The sequence below is a fragment of the Ctenopharyngodon idella genome, chromosome 10 (genome assembly GCF_019924925.1).
Source record: "Ctenopharyngodon idella isolate HZGC_01 chromosome 10, HZGC01, whole genome shotgun sequence".
NCBI lineage: Eukaryota > Metazoa > Chordata > Actinopteri > Cypriniformes > Xenocyprididae > Ctenopharyngodon > Ctenopharyngodon idella.
The window spans coordinates 17,579,674-17,602,295 of NC_067229.1; the positions used below are offsets into that span (position 1 = coordinate 17,579,674).

At 37.7% G+C, this 22,622-nt stretch overlaps 2 protein-coding genes across 2 annotated transcripts; one reads left to right on the forward strand and one right to left on the reverse strand.

The window, feature by feature from the left end:
- Positions 1–232: 232 nt before the first annotated feature.
- On the reverse strand, positions 233–10,261 carry cand2 (cullin-associated and neddylation-dissociated 2 (putative)). The gene is made up of 15 exons (XM_051911012.1): positions 10,089–10,261; positions 7,973–8,116; positions 7,741–7,895; positions 7,542–7,665; positions 7,207–7,463; positions 6,914–7,019; positions 6,624–6,769; positions 6,120–6,406; positions 5,901–6,042; positions 3,927–5,429; positions 3,667–3,762; positions 3,355–3,524; positions 3,024–3,188; positions 2,776–2,883; positions 233–544 (listed from the first exon to the last, which is right to left on the reverse strand). The coding sequence occupies exons 1-15, from the start codon at positions 10,154–10,156 to the stop codon at positions 320–322; spliced, it is 3,696 nt and encodes a 1,231-aa protein (XP_051766972.1). The 5' UTR covers positions 10,157–10,261; the 3' UTR covers positions 233–319.
- Positions 10,262–10,384: 123 nt separating this feature from the next.
- Positions 10,385–18,827, forward strand: sec13 (SEC13 homolog, nuclear pore and COPII coat complex component). The gene is made up of 9 exons (XM_051910736.1): positions 10,385–10,552; positions 11,270–11,314; positions 11,403–11,518; positions 11,594–11,745; positions 11,830–11,963; positions 12,658–12,791; positions 14,055–14,175; positions 14,350–14,496; positions 18,365–18,827. Exons 1-9 carry the CDS (start codon positions 10,550–10,552, stop codon positions 18,473–18,475), a joined length of 963 nt encoding a protein of 320 aa, XP_051766696.1. The 5' UTR covers positions 10,385–10,549; the 3' UTR covers positions 18,476–18,827.
- The last annotated feature ends 3,795 nt before the right edge of the window (positions 18,828–22,622 follow it).

Sequence of the window (22,622 nt, forward strand, 5' to 3'; positions counted from 1 at the left end):
CTGCCATATTTGTAGTTTCTAGCTTTTTGTGTTTGTAGTTATAATCGAATCCTCGTCCAACGTGCAATATCAGCCGTTGGTGTGTACGGATCTGCACTTAGGATTCTAACCAGAAAAAGTAGACCATCTGGGTTTCTTTGCAATACTCATTTCAACATACTACGATTTAGGATGTGCAAATTCTAATTTCAAATCCTATTTAGGATGGATACAGATTCTGTAGAAAATAAGCTTCAAGCTTTAAAAGTGTTTATTTTCACAACAAAACTGTAGTCCATTGCAGGTTCTGTAACCACAAACGATAACACAGATCCGAGTCCTAACTAGTGTCCATCGATTCCACAGCCCCTGTTAAGGGGTCTCCTTGAAGGCTCTCGAAGATGGTGGCCATCTCTGCATTGCTTCTGATTTGGTTTGCAAAGTCTGCCATAGCAGGGCTCTTTTCCACCTCGCTGATGGACAGCAGGGCAGCGACAGCACGCATGGCAGAGCGCCTCAGCTCTTCCTGTTTCTCAAACTCTTGCTTCACTGAACCAGCTTTTACCTTAATAAAGAAAGATATAAAATAAAAACATTAAAAACTAGATTATTGTTTATTGAGAAGCAGTGCTGGGCAGTAACTGATTGCATGTACCCTGGATTACATAATCAGATTATGAAAATAAAGTACTTGTTATTGGTTATTACATTTTAAAATACTCATAATCAGACTACAGTTTTATTTTGCATGCTTACATGTTCTCACAATGGCAATAATTCATTCATTGATTCTCCCTACTACTTCCTTTCTATCTTTTAAATTTTCCTTTCTATAAAAGTCTACTGCTTGTATATGTTCAGAAGGTCTTCCAGGTTTGTGGAATTGCACACACAGACCAGCCACTAGTCATGTGACTATCACTGAAAACTAAGACCTACAGCATTTCATCACTGGATTTACAGAAATCATTTCAGTTTTAAGAAATATTTTCTCAACATTGCATATCTAATCAACTCCCTGGGGAACACATTAATTATTATTTGAATTATCATTCAGTGAGTTGTTTAACCATGTATTACTGTCTTTGGAAGGCTTCCCCCCTTCCATGTAAAGAGCTTTGAGGTCAGAGAAAAGTGATATATACTGTAAATGTAACAAATTATTATTAATTTTTGTCTTTCAAACACATTAAAATGTACAATTTCAGGGCATTTCTTATTGACATGCAATGCAGGGATTCCCCAACTTTTTTGTCAGCTGAACCATATTTACTTGAAGTAAGCCTTTGGATTTTAAGTTAATAAGTTAGGTCAATAATAAAATTAAGTCAATAATAATAATAATAATAAATAGTTTATGGTTCTCTGGTCATGGTCACATGACATGCAGGCAAAAAAAGTTTTATTTTGATTGTTTTTATTTTAAAATTATTTTAATTTTAAATATTTATGATTTAATTAATAGCTTTTTATTAAGCTCATGAACCTCTGCAGGTATATCAGTCTGGGAAACCCTGACGTAATGTAATATTTAAAGGAACAGTAAGCGATTTCTGAGAAATGCTATTGATGTTTGAAATCACCAAAACAAACACGCCCCTACCCAAAAGGATCACACCCCTATCTTGATAGTTCCGCCCCAAATGCACAAACATGGACAAGCTGCGTCCCAATTCGGGGGCTGCATCCTTCAAAGGCCGATTGCATCACAGAGGTGCTACGAAGGCTGTCCCAATTCAAAGGGTCCTTCAAATATGGCCTCCAAATGTGTCCTTCGTTTCCCGTGCAATGAAGGATATGACAGATGGATCCTCCGTGGTCTTGCCTACCCCAGAATTCATTGTGTGCTGGTGCTTTTTTGAGAGAGAAATTGCCAAATTACACTTTTAAACATGAGTATTGGGTTTCAGCTTAGTCAAATATCTAATGATACAAAAAAAAAAAAAAAAAAGAAAAAAGCTTTTAAATCGGTTCAAATGTTGACATATCTTACTAAGATGCAATTATATATAGTTTATACTCTTTATTATATAAAGAAAGGGACCATGGTGAACATATTTAGACAGTTTGAGAACCCTGTTTTGTTTTCAGGCAGTTTAATATAACTTTCAAAAAAGTCCAGTACAAATGTTACTGCCACTCATCAACGTCAGCTGTCACAGTTGCTAGCTGACAAAAACAATCCTTTGTAGGCTAGAATGTCCCATTTAACAATGCTCGTTCTAACTTTCGTGGCCTTTGAAGTCTGCGTCCTTCGAAGGATGCAGCCTCTGAATTGGGACGCAGCTTATGCAACACAGGCACCTCCCCCCTGATGAGTGTATACGTCCCTTACTGGTGATTGGCTGCGAGTGTGTTTTGTTGCTCGGTCTGATCCACTTTCAACAGCGATTCTCAGAAATCACTTACTGCAACTTTAATGCACTTCGTGTTGTTGATGACAGAATGTAACATATTATGTTTGTATTTTTATACCAATATGGTACAAGATTATCCTATTCAAATCAATGTGATGAATGAGTTAGGTCAAAAGTAATCTAAAAATAATCAAAAAGTAGCCAGATTCTATTACCATTATATTACCTTAAATGTGAAATGTAATGGATAATGTTACTAACAGGGGTGTTTATGAGAAAATAATCCATATAACAAAAATAAAACAATGCAAATATTACAAAATGTGACTTTCTGTGCAAGTGTGTGTGCGTTTGAATGAGAGATAGCAGGAGAAACAGAGTATGTGCTTTCAGGACATAATAAAACGTATTCCGTAACCGCTGTCATATTAAGTCTTACCTTTGTAGAGCAAGTAGCTTTCAGTGGTTCCACTAATCTGTCCAGCCTTTGTACCACAGCAGCTGGACACAGTTTAGAAACTCTGGCGAGCATAATGAAGGTCAGCATCTGAAAAAAACAGAAACATGAGCATCTTAAAGGGAATGAATGGTGAAAATATGCTTGCTTTAATCCTATGTAATGTATTGGACAATGTTAAATAATAATGCAGTTGCATCCGATCCTTACCTCACCAAAAATACACTTACTTTAATGTCATAATGGTCTTTCAGGCCTTCCTCAACGTGATTCAGAAACTCAAAGATATCCAAACAGTCCAGGCAGCTGTCCAACAGAGTGTACATGCATTCATACGCCGCCTTACGGACATCCAACCCATCATCTACTGTGTGCTTGAAGGGGCCCATCTCTACCTGAGATGTGATTTAACATGCCATAATTTGGTAAGGTCTACAATTAAATTTCAAATAGAATTTGAATTTCTTTTTCAGGGTTTGTGTACAAGTATTTACAATATTTTACACATCATGTTGTTTTATATGGCAGGTTTCATGTACTTTTAATGTTCATAATTTGTACCTCTCGAACAAGGTCTTTTCTGATCTGGGTCTCATTGTATAGATGTGGGAGAAGTGATGTCAGAAGTCCACGGATCAGGGAAGGCTTGTTGTGGGCAGCTGAATTAAACATGACTAAAGCCACTCTCCGAACATTGAGGTCAGGATCCTGGAGTGTTTTCAGGAAGTCACCTAATAGCAGAATTACAAACTAGGCCATTAGTTCAAGGGTTTAAGGGTTTAAGTATCTATCATGCATTCACCAAAAATATATATATATATATATCATTTACATTTATTATCCACAGAAAAGCACAAAGTATACGCAATTTACCAATGCATCCTTTGAGGAGTGAGTCTATGGGCATAGGGTGGTCTACAATAGTGAACTTCACTGCAGTTACAACCGTACTGCGGGAAAGAGGAGACCCTGGAAGAACAATAATTATTTGCTTGCTTATTGTTGATATTTGTGCAGCCCACTCATGTATTTCAAACACTTCATTTGATTTAAACCCCATTTTAAAACTATACATTTGAAACAAACCCATTTTCTACTAAGTAAAATCAAGGTAATGTTTCATCTCATATTACCTGAGGACAGCTGTTTCTTTAGCCTTGGTAGAAGTTCAGATGGACTGACCAATGTGAGTTTCCCTAAACATTCAGCTACAATATTGCGAGTGCCCTCCTCTGCGCATTCACAGTGCTTGAATAGCAGAGCCCAGATGTTCTCCACATGAGGCTTGAGACTTTCGGCTGACAGAGCAGTGATCATTTCCTTGAGGGAGTGCAGAAGCAGGTACTGTCTCTTTGGTTGGCTGCCGATCTCCTTGAGCATGAATGGCAGATACTCCCCCAAGTTTCCAACACAAATGTTTCCCAGGGCGAAAGATGCGGCAGACTTAACTTCCTCGTTCAGAGAACTGAAGGCTTCCATCATGACTCCCTTCAGCTCCTTGTGCCCTTCGAAGTTCATAAAGCGTCCAATCTCCCCAAGACACAACAATGAGAGAATCCTCACCGACTCGGATGATTTGGGGTTCTTTACATCCTGGATAAGGTTGGTAACCACTGCAGAAGCTTCTTTGGGACAGGCCGTCGACAACGCTGCTACACATTTGGCCACGGAGTAGTAGGACTGTTTATGCACGGACATGGAGTCCGATGACTTTGAATCGTAGAAAGGCCCTCTCAAGGCTTTCAGAAGGTCACTGTAACCCATGTTGTTGGCCTTTGTTGCTACAAGAACCTGGAAGAACTCAAGTATTGAATTTAGAGCACCTCCTTGTAGCAGTGGAGAATGGACTAAGTTAAGCACTTCAGGTAAGATCGTCCCCCCAATTTTGCTCAAAGAGGACGGGCAAACTTTGGCCATACACGTGATCAGCATTATAGCTAACTGTGAGATATGCATATCACTCTCTTGAATCAAAGCAGGTACCTCAGTCAGTATGGACTCTATCATTGGGGGCTTGAAGCTGTCGCTGTATTTTGTGACCATCACATTCAAGGCTGTTATGGTGTTCAGCTTAAGGGCCCGCTGGTTTTTCCGCAAGAAGGATCCAAGCATTGGTATCCCCTCTGTTAAAATGGGTCTTAGGTCAATTTTAAGTGGCGAGGAAGCGACAAGAGTCAAAGTCTTCACTGCGATAAGCCTGGTGATTTCATTTTTAAGCCTTTCCAGAAATATCTGCAATGTGGGCTGCAGGTCAGCACCAAGCTGGTCACCCAAATGACTCAAAATGTGGCCCATGCAGAAAATGGCTCTTTCTTTCACTTCTTGGTCTATGTCAGCTGCCTTCAACCTCTTCGAGGTGCAAGCAAACACGTTCTTTATGTAAGGCTTGGCGTCAAAAGCGATGGGCTTGTCCAGCGGCCGCATGAGCTTGACAATCTGCTGGGTGACTTGGAGGGCCTCAGATGTGATTTTATAAAACGGGTCTTCGACACATTGGATCACCGGTGGTAAAATGACATTAATGTGTGGGTGGAAGATCTCCGGGTTGTGGCTACTCAAGAGAACATTGAGGAAAGAAAGGGCATCAATCTTCATATTTGAAGAGGTCGTCTTGTCTGTCAAGGAGAAAATAATACCTAAAGAGAGAGAAAATCTGAAATGAATGTATACACTGAAAATAATATGCTACAAAACTGGTTAAAAAGTTTAATTGGGCGCAAAAGCGCCAAAGGCATCTTGATAGTTGAAGTATCAGGGATTAATTTATTACAACTCTGTTATATGAGACTATAGTGATTAAACTCAGCCAAGAAAAGACAATAATTGACTAATATAATACATAATACACCAGGTGCGACCATTTTTGCATCACATGCTGCAACCGCTTGAGGCTATCTACGGTGGAAATGTCAAAGCAAACTTTCCAAATTAATCACCCTTCTTGTCAGAAGTAGTGCAAGCTTGTGGAGTATGTCAGAAGTTGCACGGGGCATCAGTTTACTCGTCACCCTGCATACTTAAGTGGTTATATTATTTTTGATGTGTCGCACCGATCGTGTCCAGTGTAAACAGGGTGTTAGCATAGCATTTCATTCTTTTAATCTGACCTGGAATGAGGACTGGTATGTGCTCTCCTAGTTGACTGGGCAGTACATTGGCCATCTCTGTCAAGAGACTGAAGCAACCTTGCCTACTTCTTATGCTTTTCTCCTTTAGCTGTCGGTGTAAGGCTTTTACTATCGTCGGTACCTGTGAAAGCAGGTGAGAGCTATTTTTAGGAGATATGCACCATGTAGTTTGGGTCAATAACCTGCAGACAACTATACCTGTTTCTTCAAGAGAGAGACAGCTGGCTCCTCTTTAGCTTCCGTGTCCAGAGTGGCACCATGAGGGTGTCTGGTCTGTCTGAGCAAAGCCACAAAGGCTGAGAAAATGTCAGTCTTAACATTCTCCTCACGTTCTTTGAATCGGGACACCAACACTGGGCCTACAGATCCATAGAGCTCCACCAGCAGATCCCTGCGGCTGCTGATTATCGCCTCCAGACATTTCACAGAGGAACGCCGCACCTTCCAGCTCATGTCCTCATCATCACTGTATTCATCATCAGACTCTATAGATTACAAGTGTGTTGACTGTGAAAATCACACTCAGAGTGGGCAGAACTACATCCGCCATCTGCCTCATCTCATACATAGCTAGAGAAACTTGACTTTGTATGTACCATTAGTAATGATTTGTAATTCTTTTTCAAAAAAGATAATATTGATGTGTGCTTAAAGATGGAATTATAACTCCTAAAATTGCACAATGATGGTCAAATTAATCACCCTGCTCTTCATCCTCTCTTTCCTCAATGTCCATACTGTCATCCTGGTCATCATCAGCATCATAGTTGTAATTGGGGTCATAGGTTATGTACTTCAAACACAACTTGATAATTGTTGGGAGGTGAGGGGACATTTCCTTTGGACATCTGTCAAAAAAACAGGAAAGAATTTAATATATAAGAAGACTTCATATCTGACCTACAAGTACACACAGAGAGAAAAAGCATTGTGTCATGTTGAAAAAGTAGATTTTTTAAGTTATAAACCAAATAATATAGACATAGTTTTACCTGCTAAAAAAAGCTTCAAAAGCTTGAAAGCAGAACTCGCGTAGCTCATCATCTTCCACGTTACAAAACTTCACCACCATGGGCACAATCTTCTCCAGATGTTCACCTTCATATCATAAGACTCAATATTAATACAGCCATATTCAAAATCTCCAAAAGACATTTTAGTATGTTTTAACTTGTTGATTTTATCTTTGCTAGTCTCTTCAGCTCCCTCTGCTGGTCACACTGTAATACTACATGCCCTCAACATTGACACAGAATTCAAGCATAAATATAAAATCGTCTCTCACCAATTCTGTGTCCTCCTCGTCTGCTGACTGTGGCCAAGCACTGGATGTAAGTGCGGACGCTGGCTGTGGGCGGTCCGCGGGACAGCTCGCCCATGAGGTGTTCGGTGAGCTGAGTGAACAGAGTGGGACTACAACTTGGCACCAGGTGTCCCAGCGCGATTATAGAGCGTTTCCTTACAGCCATACGGGGACTCATGAGCTGGGCGAGGAGACTGGTCAGAATCGACTGATGGAAGCTCACCAGAGCAGTGCTCAACCTGTCAAATAATGTGATCAGGCTGATGGGTGAATGTTGATAAACACTTTTCATGCAAGTACAAGACATTTTGACCAACCTGCCCAGCATGTCGGAGAGAATATCCAAAGCCTCCAGCTGAATGGACACGTCGTCTTGCATTCCCAATGCTCCAATCAGCTGGGACGTGATCTTCCTACAGACGTTGACTGTGAGGCTCAAACCTTGAATACAATACAACAACTATTACCAAAAAAGATCCTGAAAAGTCAGAAATCTCTATTATATCGCCATGATACCAGCAGATGAAGATGGCAGTTCAGCGATGACGGTCTTCAAGCCCATGCTGGAAATGTCCCTCAGCTGCTCTTTGTTGGATACCATGTTGGAACAGAGAGTGTCCACCATCGTCTCCACCTGACACTCCTTCACTTTTCCCACGAGAGGACCAAGACTATACAAACCAGAAAGAGTCATGATCACAAACCATATATTGTTCATGTTTGGAAGAAAATCTAAATGAGAAAATACCATTTGACAGCTAGATTCTGCACTTCTCCATTTTTGTCCTCCAGAAGTTTGAGCAGCATGGTCACGACTTTCCTCTCGCTCTCCTCGTCCAGTTTGATTGAATCCTTCTGGAGCTCCATCATCAGGTCATTGGCTGCCATAAACCTTTCATTTGTTTCACCATAGTGCTCATGAGTTTTGATGTACTTCACAACCACATTACTCAAACATTACTCGCAACATGTCCAAATAGCAGGGTACACATCCAAAACAGGTGGTATTACCATGGTAAATACTAGTGAGATAGTAGTACTTAGTTAGCAAAACTGTTTGGTATGGAGACCCATTTCTACCACAAAAAAATCATGCTTTTGTAAATCATATTATGAGATGAAAAGTCGAAATTATGATATAAAAAGTTGAAACATAACAAACGAAGTCAAATTATAGTTATGACATTAAAAAGTCAAAATTATGACAGTCATAATTTCTTTAGATTCAGTGAAGAGGATGTGCTTAGGGTCTTCAGGAAACAGAAGACAAGCAAAGCACCAGGCCCAGATGGTGTCTCACCAGCCTGCCTAAAAACCTGTGCTCTCCAGATGGCCTTCATCTTCTCGCAGATCTTCAACAGATCACTGGAGCAGTGCGAAGTCCCTTCCTGCTTCAAAAGCTCCACCATCCACACCTACACAATCAGCACTGGCGCCCCACCAGGGATGTGTGCTTTCCTCATTGCTCTTCTCCCTGTACACCAACGACTGCACTGCCAAAAAACCCTCTGTCAAGCTTATTAAAATTGCAGATGACACCACAGTCACCACATCCACAATGGTGATGAGTCTGCATACAGACAAGAGGTTGAGCAGCTGGCTGTCTGGTGCAGTCATAGCACCCTGGAGCTTAACAAGCTCAAAACAGTGGAGATGATTGTGGACTTCAGGAGAAACCCCCCCGCACTCTCCCCACTCACCATCATGAACAGCACCGTGGCAGCAGTGTTATTCAGAGTCATTCAGGTTCCTGGGCACCACCATCTCTCAAGACTGGAAGTAGGATAATCATATTTGCTCTATTGCAAAATAGGCCCAGCAGAGGTTGTACTTCCTCCATCAGCTGAAGAAGTTCAACCTGCCACAGGAGTTGCTGAAGCAGTTCTACTCTGCAGTCACTGAGTCTGTCCTCCGCACTTCCAAATTTGTCTGGCAATACCACTTATATTTATATGTCAATAACCTACCTCTTTTCTTCCATTCCCTGTAAAATTCAACTCTGCTGTATACAGCACACCTGTACATACAAATTTGTCTATTTTTGTTTATGTATTATACTGTATATACATATGTGTATCTTATTCAAATATCTTTATTCTTTATTTTACTATCTCTGTACTGTTGTTTCCTCTGTGTACTGGAAGCTTCTTCTTTCACCAAAACAAATTCATTTTGTGTGCAAACATACTTGGCAATACAGCTCTTTCTGATTCTGATTATTTTATGTCATAATTTTGACTTTTTTATCTCATAATTATGACTTAGTCATAGTTATGGGTAAATATGTTTAAATTTCGACTTTTTATTCCATGTTATTATTTAGTATGTCATAATTTATGACTTAGTATGTCATCATTTCAACTTTATTTCATAATATCAAAGTCATAATTTTGACTTAGTATGTCATAATTTTGACTTTTATCTACTAAGTATGATTTATTATGTCATAATTTAGTCCTTTTGTCATTAAGATATGCCGGAAATGGGCTTCCATAATTTGAACAGCAGATTAGAAACTGAATTCCGTAAGAATCATGACAGTAGTCATTAATGGTGATTAATTTAATATTTCCATTTAGTCACCAAAATACAAATATAATATATAGAATATAGTCTACAGTCTAGGCCTAATTTAAAATCTCGTGCAAACAAGTATGTCCACAACAGTTTTCATTTACAAAGTAGCCAATCAATGTTTATTCCAGTTCGCTATTTCAAAGGGTTAAAGTGTTAATATAAATCTGAAAATTATTATTTAAGCGACATGAAAACGGCAGGCCGTTGCTTTGCTTTGTCACTGGCCTATTTTTGTAAACATTAATCATGAGTCTAAAACATGCGTCTATAACACACACTTGTCTTACCGAAAGTCTTTGTCAGTTGATGTCATTTTTTCCAATAGATTGGAAATGTAAAAGGTGACATTCGACATCTTGTCTTTTTAAAGTACTGCACTGAACGGCGAAGTAAAAATTAATACAGAAAGTTGAGCTTGATGAAGATCATAGCGCCTGGCTGGACACTGGACAGACTGGGACATATGACACTTTCTGACAGTTATAAATAGAGATGGGTGATAGTAATTTAACTCGCTTTGTCGCCCTCTGCTGCAATCAATGTGAACTGCAGGACAGGGGCGGAAGATTAGAGCGGAACCTTTTTTTTATTCCACCCGGAGACTTTAGCAACGGAAATACAGTCCGTACTGGGCGGTCAGTTTGCCACGTCGGAAATATTATCAGTAATTTCGTTTCAGAAGATCAGAAGAGCAACTAGGGACGTTTTTTAAGTGCTGAGGGAGTTTGTTGGAGGGATATAATCAAATATGGTGAGTGTTACATTATTGACTGGGGTTTGATTGTTCTCAGATATTTAAGTGTTCGTATTCTATAGCTTCATAATAAATGACGAGATGGAATATTAAATGTATTTTTACATGTCAAACCCTATTTAGATATTGTTTGTTTTCCAAATCTTTATAAAACGCTCTTGTGATATAAAACAATTATCTTTGATTATGTCAAATAAGTACGTTAACAAAAGAAGTACCATGCTGTTTGTGTGATATTTTAGACCGTTTTTAGTTTTTCCACTATTATTATTCTCAGTCAGTTTTAGCTATGTTGGATCCGAGTTTAATGAGCTATCAACTTAGTTCTAATACCTTTTTTTTTTTTTTTTTGGACAAGTCTGTAAAAAAAAAAAACTACTTAAATGTTTGCAGTATATTTAATTTAGTGCTGTCAATTGATTAAAATATTTTATCCAGCTAATAACGTGATAAATAATTATTAAATGATTACAAAATAATTAATTGCATATATCAATACAGTCTAAATACTTTAGTACATGACTATGATAATCATCCAGTTCCAGTGTAATTCAAAGACACCATACTTATATACCATACTGATAAAATCAAAAATTCCCTTGATGTCACTTAGTTTAATCTGATGCACATTGAAGTTAAAAATCATTGATGTGTTTTCAATAAATATTTGTTTAACTCACATTTCAGCACATCTGTGGTCTTGTGTCTTTTTAGGTTTCGGTCATTAACACAGTGGACACCTCACATGAGGATATGATCGTGAGTATCTCTATCCATCCTGCCTCCATCTTTACTTTTACTGCATCTTTTTCAACATTATGATTCTGATTTGTCGTTCTGTGTTCAGCATGATGCTCAGATGGATTATTACGGCACCAGACTGGCCACCTGCTCCTCTGATCGCTCTGTAAAGATCTTTGACGTCAAAAATGGAGGGCAGATCCTTGTGGCTGATCTGAGGGGGTATGTGAAGCACTCAACTAAAACTAGGGTTCCATTGAGTCAGTTTTAATTCTAATTCTAATACTCTATTGACAGCCACGAGGGTCCAGTGTGGCAGGTAGCCTGGGCTCACCCCATGTACGGCAACATCCTGGCATCCTGCTCCTATGACAGGAAGGTGATCATCTGGAAGGAGGAGAACGGCACCTGGGATAAGATGTATGAATACACAGGCCACGACTCCTCTGGTAACTTCACGCTTTTGATTCTCATATCAAACACTGTGACATAGAATCACGCTGCGGACAATCTCACATTCGGTTCTCCTGCAGTGAATTCTGTTTGCTGGGGACCGTATGATTTCGGGTTGATTCTGGCCTGTGGCAGCTCAGATGGTGCAATTTCAGTGTTGACCTGTTCTGGAGATGGACACTGGGATATTAAGAAGATCAACAATGCACATACAGTGAGTTTTGTCTTTATATGAGATCATAAAATATACATATACAGGGCTCCAAAAATCATTATTTGATTATTGCAGTAAATTGATTTATTTAACTTTTAATTTAATATAATTGTTTTTTAAAGATTTTTAAGTTCAATTAACCGTCCTTATGCATTCAAAAACTACCAACACCTTTTGCATTACCGGGTCAGTTTTGACCCGGTGAGGTTATAACACAGTCATAACTTAATATTTTTCTACTAAAACCATATTGTATCTGATCAAGAACTTCTTATTAATGAGTAAATGTGCAAACATTTCAACATTTTTGATGTTACAATGTTATAACTATGTTATTACTGTACTATTACTGTCATAGCTTTTTAAACTTTTTTTTAATTAAAAAAATAGAAATTCTTTGAAATTTCACATGAACTACAGTAAGAAAAAAATACAGCAGAAAAGATGCAAGAAAGAAATATTTTTGTCAATATTTTTGCGAATTTTTATTTAAAGGGGCCTGATCTGTACATGCTCTGTGGGAAATTATAAATCATATATTTTGACATATTGAATGCTGATTGGACAAAACAGGGTTCAAGACATGCAATTAAGAGGCTTCGGTCGAGTATGGTAGATGTCATAAAAGACTGGCCCAATTGTACTTCATCCTGTTATTTGAGTTTTTACATGGTTTCTCTCATCTTTATGGCAGATCGGCTGTAACGCTGTGAGTTGGGCCCCAGCTGTTGTCCCAGGAAGTCTTATTGAGCAGCCAACAGGACAGAAGCCCAACTACATCAAGAGATTTGTGTCTGGAGGCTGTGACAATCTGGTCAAGCTGTGGAAGTGAGTGCAGCCTTTATTTTAGAGTGCACAGTGACTAGCACCTGCTGTCAGCTTCTACACTTGGTCATAAATAGACTCAAACAGAAATGAATAGAATTAAAAACAAAAAAGAATAAAAAGCTAGTTTTTATTTTCTACATTGTGGTGATTGTAGGGGAAAATGTATTTAAATGTCATATAACGGTGCTAAAATTGCTACATTCTTATTAATGCTGACAGCATTTTCAAAGTCTCCTACAATATATTTACATGCATCAAAAGTCAAAAAACACTTTAATTTTCTCATAATATACATTGCACATCACCTCATTTCTCAAAGAGTCTGAAAATGCTTTGTTCAAAGATTCAGTCTCTCTAAACCCCTCCTTTCTGAGAGCCTACTCTGCTCTGATTGGTCAGATGGCCCAGTCTGTTGTGATTGGTCTACTCTGCTCTGATTGGTCAGATGGCCCAGTCTGTTGTGATTGGTCTACTCTGCTCTGATTGGTCAGATGGCCCAGTCTCTTGTGATTGGTCTGCTCTGCTCTGATTGGTCAGATGGATAGTCTGTTGTGATTGGTCTACTTTATTCTGATCTGGGTCAGATGGCCCAGTCTGATTGGTCTAGCACTTACAGCACATGTCAGAAACGAAACACCCATTACCATATCTTAATTTCAGCTCTGAATCTTCCTCAGTGCTTGATACACAGTGATAATAACAACAGTACAAACAGTAAAAACATATTATTAAATACTGTCTTTTGTTGGACAAGATGTTAATAAATTTGACGTGTGGCACTTTTTCAAATTAACATTATTAGCGACTCAAACTCACAGTGCTTTCAGATGGCTTAGCATTTGGAGGCAAACTTCATTGACAAACTGCGCATAAAAAAAAAATTATCGCAGCCTTTGCGATTTCATAATCACACTAAGAATCGCGTTTAATGTTATTTTTCGCATCGTGCGATACATCGTGCAGCCCTACTTACAGGTCTCAGCTACAACTAAAGTGTTTGAGGATCAAAGTAGAGACATTGATCACGAGCAGCCAATGAAGATCATGCACTTCAATCTTTAAAACTGTGCAGACTTTTACATTCACAAATGGCTATATTACACACTGCATGAAAGGTAAAATCCGAAAAAAGCATAACGGGCACTTTAAAAAAATAGTTCACTCAAAAATTCAAATGGAAATTTTATTATTATTTGAGTTGAAAATACAGCACCTTTTAATATCTTTGAGTCAAATGTGCTGACATTCATACTTTCTTCACAGAGAAGAGGACGGCCAATGGAAAGAGGACCAGAAGCTGGAGGCGCACAGTGATTGGGTGAGAGATGTTGGCTGGGCTCCTTCCATTGGTCTGCCAACCAGCACAATAGCCAGCTGCTCACAGGTAATAACAGCCAAATGGTTACTCTAAATATTGTACTGTGTGACTCTTCCAGTATTAATGTGAATGATAATTGTAATAAAAATACAATTAAAGTAAATTGAATAAATTGTTTTATTTTATTCCTGTAACTCAAACAATAGAGAATGGTATATTAAATTACATATTATATTATAGGATGGTCGTGTGTTTATCTGGACGTGTGACGACGCAGCCGGTAACACCTGGACGGCCAAACTTCTCCACAAATTCAACGACGTGGTGTGGCACGTGAGCTGGTCCATCACAGGAAACATCCTTGCTGTGTCAGGAGGGGACAACAAAGTATGTACCTGTTAAATATGGCCCTAGAATTTGAATTTAATAAATAATTTATTCACCCTCGTATTGTTCCAAATGCATACATATGCATAAGGCTTTCTGTCTTTGGAACACAAACGCAAAGATTTTTAATGTAATATTTTTTAAATGTTTTTGCAGCAAGTCTCTTATGTTCACCAAGGCTGCATTTATTTGATCAAAACTACATTAAAACAGTAATATTATGAAATTTGATTACAATTTAAAATAACAGTTTCTATTTTAATATATTTTAAGATGTAATTTATTTCAGTAATCAAAACTGAATTTTCAGCATCATTACTCCAGTCTTCAGTGTCACATGATCCTTCAGAAATCATTCTAATATGATTTGCTGCTCAAGAAACATTTATTATTATTATCAATGTTGAAAACAGTTGTGCTGCTTAATATTTTTGTGGAAACTCTGATAATTTTTTCAGGATTCTTTGATGAATAGAAAGTTCGAAAGAACAGCTTTTATTTGAAATACAAATCTTTTGTAACATTATAAATGTATTTACTGTCACTTTTTATAAATATAATTCTTCCTTGCTTAACATACATTTCTGTAAAAAAAACAAAAAACAAATCATACTAACCCCACAGTAACGGTACTGTATATATCTACTCCTAAACTACTTAAAAATAACTTTTTCAGTCAACCATTGTAGGAAATGGTTAAAGTAAGAACATGTACAGTCACAGTACAATTCACAGTATAGTTAAAAAATCTTTTATACCAATATCTTTTTTTTTTTTTTTTTTTTTTTACCAATATATTGTAAAAATGAGCAATGTTTACCCAAATATATTTTACTTGCATATTAATTTTGCTTTTTAATATATGAAGTTTTGAATCAGTTCATTAAAATGGACAGTTTGAACTGTGCATCTTTTTTGCTGTTGAAGCTTAAATTAGGGATGCACCGATACCACTTTTTCCAGAACGAGTCCAATACTGATACTTTCATTTTTAGTACTTGCCGATACCAAGTACCGATACCTGTATTTTCATTGCATTTTTGTTTAAAAAAAAATATATATATATTGGGCTGCAAAACCAAAAGAATATGAATCAAATTAGTTGGCTTAGCAAATAGATATTTAAATGCTGTAGAAGTATTGTTCATTCTTAGTTCATGTTAACTAATGTTAAATATAAAATAAATATAGATTAATCATTATTAAAGTTACAAAAGATATTCAGTCAAGAGCAGTGAATGATTTTCTTTGTCTTTTGTTTGATTAACCTAAGACAGCAGTATGATAATTAGGCTGCTGTCACTTTAAGAGCTGCACATATCCAAAATACTGTTACATGCGTGTTTTCTTTTAACTGTTTACGTTCACTTAAGACATAACCGACTATGTTTCACAAGGATGCTTATGCATTTTGACATAATCGTGTGAATTTTTTCCATTCAAACGCAAGGAGACATGAACAAGAACTCAATTTATTAGGCTATTTGCACACTGTCTGAGAGGCAGCTATCTGGGTGCGCTTCGGATGTTTGCGCTCAGAAAACTTGAAAACGTCATGTGACTGTACTGTACCGACTTCCTGTAATAATGTAGGGAACCACTAGTTATACATAAATCATGTAACAGTTCATGTTTTTACTTGTACATATTATATAGTTTTAATCCAAATGATGCATGTGTGCTGAGTGAGCGATCAGCAATCGAGCATGCATCAGAAGTTCGCTCTCTCTCGCTACCATGAGTTAGTAATATGCTCCTCGTTTTACTTCCTTTCTTATTGCCATATCTGACAGAACTACAAACTTTCCAGCGATGTCTGTGAAAAAGGGATGTGATCGATAAGCTGGTGCATTTGTGCCGATGTGCGCTCAATCTGCTCTACGTGTTTTGCTTATAGCAGCTATAGCATGAATATTTCATTTGTTTTATATTCTGTTAATTAGATACATGTACTTTATAGACATCCTTCTCTGGACAAACACTACACGCGCTGCATGGTATCGGTTTTTGGTATCTGATTATTTTGATGATTTTGAGTATAAGTACACAAGCGCAGTATCGGGCCCGATACTGATACTGGTATCAGTATTGGTGCATCCCTAGTTTAAATATCAGGCACTAATAGACAGTTTTAATGCTCTCTTTCTCAAGAATGGATCATCAAACTAGTCTAATGACAAATAAAAAGCACACATAAATCATTGCGATATTAACACTATATATTTGTTGCGTGGCAAACTCAAACATGATTCACCCTGTCACCAACTAAAGGACAGGCTGTGAAAGGTTCTTTGACTAATTCATTATGATTCATTGACTTTTCATCATGAAACTTATGTTGACAGTCTTTGGTTCTCTTCCCGTGGGATTACGGAATAAAGATGCTGCCGTTGGAGCATGTGGGCAGCTTACAGCCCTGCAGAGCAGCGATTTACCCAGCATCATTACTCATTTTACAGTGCCTGAGTATTAAAGCACTCTCAGGTTCAGGAATTAATGACTGAGGTTATATCACCCAGCACTCGGCCCTGTGTGAGGGAATCGGTCCCCGACATTGCCGCATATTGAAATGAAGACTTTGGGTTGTTGCGCTTTCGGTGAGATGCTCTGCCTTGTAATTATTCACGGCGGCAAGCGACGGGTCGAGCCATTTACTCTCAGACGAACGTGCCATTATCTGATGCATTTATAAAACAGACAGCTTAATAATGCAAAAGGGCTTTGAAAAAACATGCAGGTTAAATACAGTTCTCTCTAGGTGCTTCTAGGGAGTTAAAGCACGTTTTTGTTTTTTTGTTTTTTTTACTCATGGTGTGTTTGCAGTGATTCTAAAAGGTGTTTTTGATGCCTCGTTAGCTTGCCATAATTATCTTACGCCACCTACATTGAAAAAAAAATGTGTAGAAACCATTTTCACTCAGAAATTGCTAGTAAATTTCACCAGCAATCACAAAGAAACAGCAATTAACAGATTTAAACATGGAATTTTAAATAGTATTTTCTTGTAAAACGTACTCCAGTAACCTTTGTTTTATTTACAACTACAAAAATCTTTTTCTACTGTGTAGATGAGCTTTGGGGTGTGTTCACGTTTCTCTTGGCTCTTTTGGTTTGGACCAAAAAAAGGAAATGATGCATTTAGTCCTAGTTGACTTTGCATTCACACTGCCACTAAACCTAAAGATACAAAACAAAAAAAACAGATTTTATGGCGTATATTTTGCAGCTGAACTTGTCAAACATCCAAAACCTTGCTGTGAGCCGGGCTAAACGGGCTCGTTGTCTGTGCGAACGTGTGATAATATTTTTACAAGCTGCAAACTCGTGAAAAGTTTATAAAATGTGTAAACAAATCCAAACAGTGGCAGGAATTCCTCTGTTACACACACAAGCGAAGATCTGCTGCGAGGAGGTGTTTGCTTGATCTGGTATGCTTGAGCGTCGGTCCTTTTTACGGTTGCATCTCGTGACATGTCCTGTTTTTGGTTCATTTTTAGATGTCTTTGGTCCATGTTGTGCTCATTTTTCAGTTGAACCGAACTGAAGTTCGTTTGGAAGCAGACCAAGACCCACCTTTTCAGCGGTCCCAGCCCGTTTATTTGGCGTACATCAAAGTTCAAATGGCAGCGTTCACACTTACTCAAATGAACCACACTAACAAAGCAACTGCACCAGAGTTTGTTTTAATCGAAACCAAACCTGCCAAGTATTAACACACCCTTAGATTGCTTCACTATCACTGGAACTGGAAGATGCAATGCTTTCCTTTTCCTAACAGCTTCTAACCTGATGGTGTTTTTAAAGGAATCATTCAAGCACTAAAGAAATTACATCATTTACATTGTTTCCCATTGACTTTTGCTAATAGGTGACCCTGTGGAAGGAATCAGTGGACGGACAGTGGGCCTGTATCAGTGACGTCAACAAAGGCCAGGGTGCCGTGACCTCCATCACAGACAGCCAACAGAATGAGCAGTGAAGCCCATCTCTTCTCTCGCCCGTGGTGGAGCACCTCCAATCAGACCAGGGTCACATCCTTCTGCCCTCAAAGACTTTTCTCCAACGTTGAAATTGCATCTCACTCCCAGGCGGCAGAGCCCAAATGAATTTTTTTTTTTTTTTTTTTTTCAACATTGCCCTGATTTTTAGATCATTTCCATTGGTTCATTTCCAAACCGGATGTTTGAGCTGATTTGTATTATTTGTAAAAATTCTTAACATGTCAATTATGTTGAGAAGAAAAAAATTACGATAAATGAAACATTGGACATTAGTGTGTTTCAAGACCTGGACGACCACTGAAGAATAAAGTTTTCTATACTAAACTATAACTAACCTGTTTATTATATATAGAAAAAAAAATCTTTGTCTTTATTTATTTATTTATTTATTTTTTTATCAGAATGCTGCCCCTCTGAAATGACTTTACTTTTTTCAGGATGACATCACAAATTCCTCTTGTTTTTAGTGTCTATTTTCACAATCTCTTTCCCAATAGCATCTTTAGCCACATGTTCGCAAGTTCCATCATTACCAATGTTCTGTTTCCCGAAACCACAGTCTCAGCAAACATTTGCAAAAAGCTTCGCAAAGTTGCTTGATTGGAGCTACAGTTAGCTAGTTAATTTTTCCAATGATGCATCATACTGTGGTAGTTAAGCAACGAGTTTCGTTGTTCTACGGAAAACCCAGATCTGTTCTAGGTAGTTAAAATATAATTTACAGAATAAACCACCTGATCTCATGAGAAAATTTAACAAATTTTTTGAATTATTTGATTCAGTTCACCCCAAAAACCTATTTGTCTGTGGAAAGTAAGCAGTACAAAAAGTACAAATGAGATCATACAAATTCATACGTATAAGCCATCAATTTGCCAAAACGTAAAATAGTTATGAATTGCCATACAAATTCATACGTATAAGCCATCAATTTGCCAAAACGTAAAATAGTTATGAATTGCCATATGAGTGTTGGAAAGAAATTGGTTGTGAATGACATTTCATGTCAACTTTAAATCATATTTTAAAAAAAACAATACCTGGAGCACCATTAAACAACTAAACCATGAGCAAAACAGTTGGCATCACCTGCATAATGTGTCAAATAAACATGCCATCTAAACATCCAGCGTGAACATACTATGGCAGTTGTTTCCATTACTGTCAGATTAAATTATCCCTCGGTTACAGATTTGGCAGAGTTGCCCAAAGGTTCAAGAGATCAACACAGAGGCCTGACAACCCTCCCTCGGCCTCCAGTTACGAGTTTGCTTCTGGGATGGTGAAAAACCTCCATATGTGTGCCAGCCTCTAACTAGCGCAAGTGAAGTGTCACTTAGAATTACGTGTTGATATTGTTTTGAGAAATGCGTACTTTCACAGACTGGGTTACACATCAGCTTAGCGCTTGTGGTTTGCAGTTCTGACAAGTTCCTTACTCATATTACAAAGCCAAAATCACTCACTTTCAGTAAGTTTCACCATCATTTTTCAATAGTTTTCTTTTTTCTTTTAAATTCTTTAGTATGTTCCAATGACCAAGTCAAAACTTGCAGATTGATATTAAGTTTTAACCCTGTATTTTTACATTGTGACATTATTTTATTAAAAATTAAGTACTTCTGATTCACATATAATGTGACACGACATGAAGGCCAAGTATGGTAACCCATACTCGGAATTTGTCCTCTGCATTTAACCCATAAGTTAGTGCACACACACCCGCAGAAATGGGCAGTCATTTGTTGCGGTGCCCAGGGAACAATTGGGGGGTGCCTTGCTCAAAGGCACCTCAGTCATTTCCTGCCAGTATTGAGAATCGAACCCACAACCTTCAGGTTACTAGTCTGACTCCCTAACCATTAGGACACAAATGACACAATTATGTAATTATTTGAATAAATATTTAATGATTTAAATGAACTAAAATAATTTAATTTTTAATATAAATTAAATATTTGTGTAATAATGAATTATTTAATATTAAAAATAGTGAATTAAAAGTAGTGAAAAAGTAATAAATTGTTTATATAATTTAATTGTAATATTTGTTGTACTGGCTTTAAGCTGATATTACTTTAAAAACATTTGCCATTTGATCCTCATTTTTACTACATTCAGAAGGGAATATATACACTTGCAATTTTCTTTATGCAAAATATAGTTTTATTTGAAAAATAAAAGCTGAAAATGTTCTCATAAATCAAGAAAAGTAATGTTTAAAAGCTCAAAAGCTCAAATCTTTCTGCTAAATAAAAAGTACCATGGTAATATAATGTTTTTGGATGTACCATGATAATCTTTGAATTATAATCAATGGTATATGAATATGTTAATCATTCAATAGCGTATTGAATGGCAGCATGTGTACTACTGAGAGCTCGTTAGAAGGTAAGGGTTAATCTGTTTGCTGTGGCATATTGCGTGGATCTGACTGAGAGTGTGCCGGCGGTCCACGCGTTCACACACTTTGGTGAGGCGGTGACACTCCTTGAGTCATTTGCGCTCCGGTCTCAGAAGTGACAGCTGATGCCCGCTCATGGACCACTGCATGAACACCACAGAATCTGTCCACGATACACCTGATCACCGACACATCTTCTGCGTGTTCCCTAACCATCACAAACGAGCGTCCGTTTCTGCTTCTCTCCGCATAACGCATTACTCTTAGTTATTTGCCATGCCAAGCTGGAGGAGAAACCTGACTTTTTGCCTGCAGAGAATGCACGACGAAGGTAAGTGAATTGATTTCACACTTATGAATCGAGTTTCGTGCGTACTTGCTTATCGGTTCTAATGCGCAAATAAAGCTACGGCGTGCGTAATAGACATCAGCTCTGTGAATTCTGTGTTTGCTGCTCTGCTCTGCAACCCACGTGTTAATGAAGTGGCATGTGTTTTCCCTTGCTTTGCATCTATAATGATGCCTCCAGTTGTTTCAAGCAAATTGTGTAGTGCCCCAGGACATAGCCTTGAGGTTCTCCTCGATAAATGTTGTGTGATTCCTATTGTGTAGTACTTTTTCATGTCTTGATAAATCACAATAAAATGAACATGGTGTGAATTTTAAATAATTGTTATTAAATACATGAGATGCAACTTTTAACATGAAAAACTGGCAATTTATTATGAAATATTAAATAGAAATATTTCAAACAAAACATTATATTTGCAGAATATTACTTTTATTTTGTAATTGATTTATACTTTATAATACCTTTATAATATCATTTATAATATAAATATCAGAATTTGAATTCAAGACTCGAGATCCCATTAATCATAAGAACCAAGTTAAATTAGAATAGCGAGGATGAATTTGCAGTATATGACGACAAAGTATGTGTGTGTGTGCATTTGGAGGAAGTTGTAGCACTGATAGAGCATTGCCTGATCATATCTGGTAGTGGCTGCAGCAGTATATCTGGACAGAATCCCGCGCTTAGCTCCAGCAGAATTGATCGTAGCTGCATGACTGCTCAAGACCTTGAACTAAGTTCTGCACCAGGTTTTTGTCCATTTGCTTTTTAAATTCTGATCAATTGTGATGAATCTTCCTGTTAGGTTTTTGTGTGTGTATGTGTGTGTGTGTTTGTGTGTGTGTGTGTGTGTGTGTGTTTCATCAATGGGGCCTTGTATGCCATGGCATTTGAAATGGCACTTCAGAAATATTTCCTCTGCTTTGTCTCAGAGCGGGATGAGGTCAGAGAGCAGAATGCTCATTTGGCCTCTGCTATAGAGCTGTCATCTTCCTCCTCCTATTTTTAAAACGCTCTGGAATCACATGTATGTTAAATATCAAAGGGTTGTGCCCTGTTGCTTAAGTCCAATCATAGCAAACATTGTTTGACAAACCACAGAAAGATTGTCTCACCCTCTTGAAGTCAACACAAGTGCTTGTAATGGCTTGTTTTGAAAATGTGATTATGAGGGCAGTCATAAGGTTTAATATATATATATATATATATATATGTCTGTAAATGCCTTTTTTTTGGGATCATATGGAACACCGTAAGCCATATGAAACATGAGCAGAACAAATATCTATGTAAATCAATTGTGAATCCAGTGCATTAAATTGCATTTTATAAAAATAAAACAATTTACATAAGGATAAAATGTTGC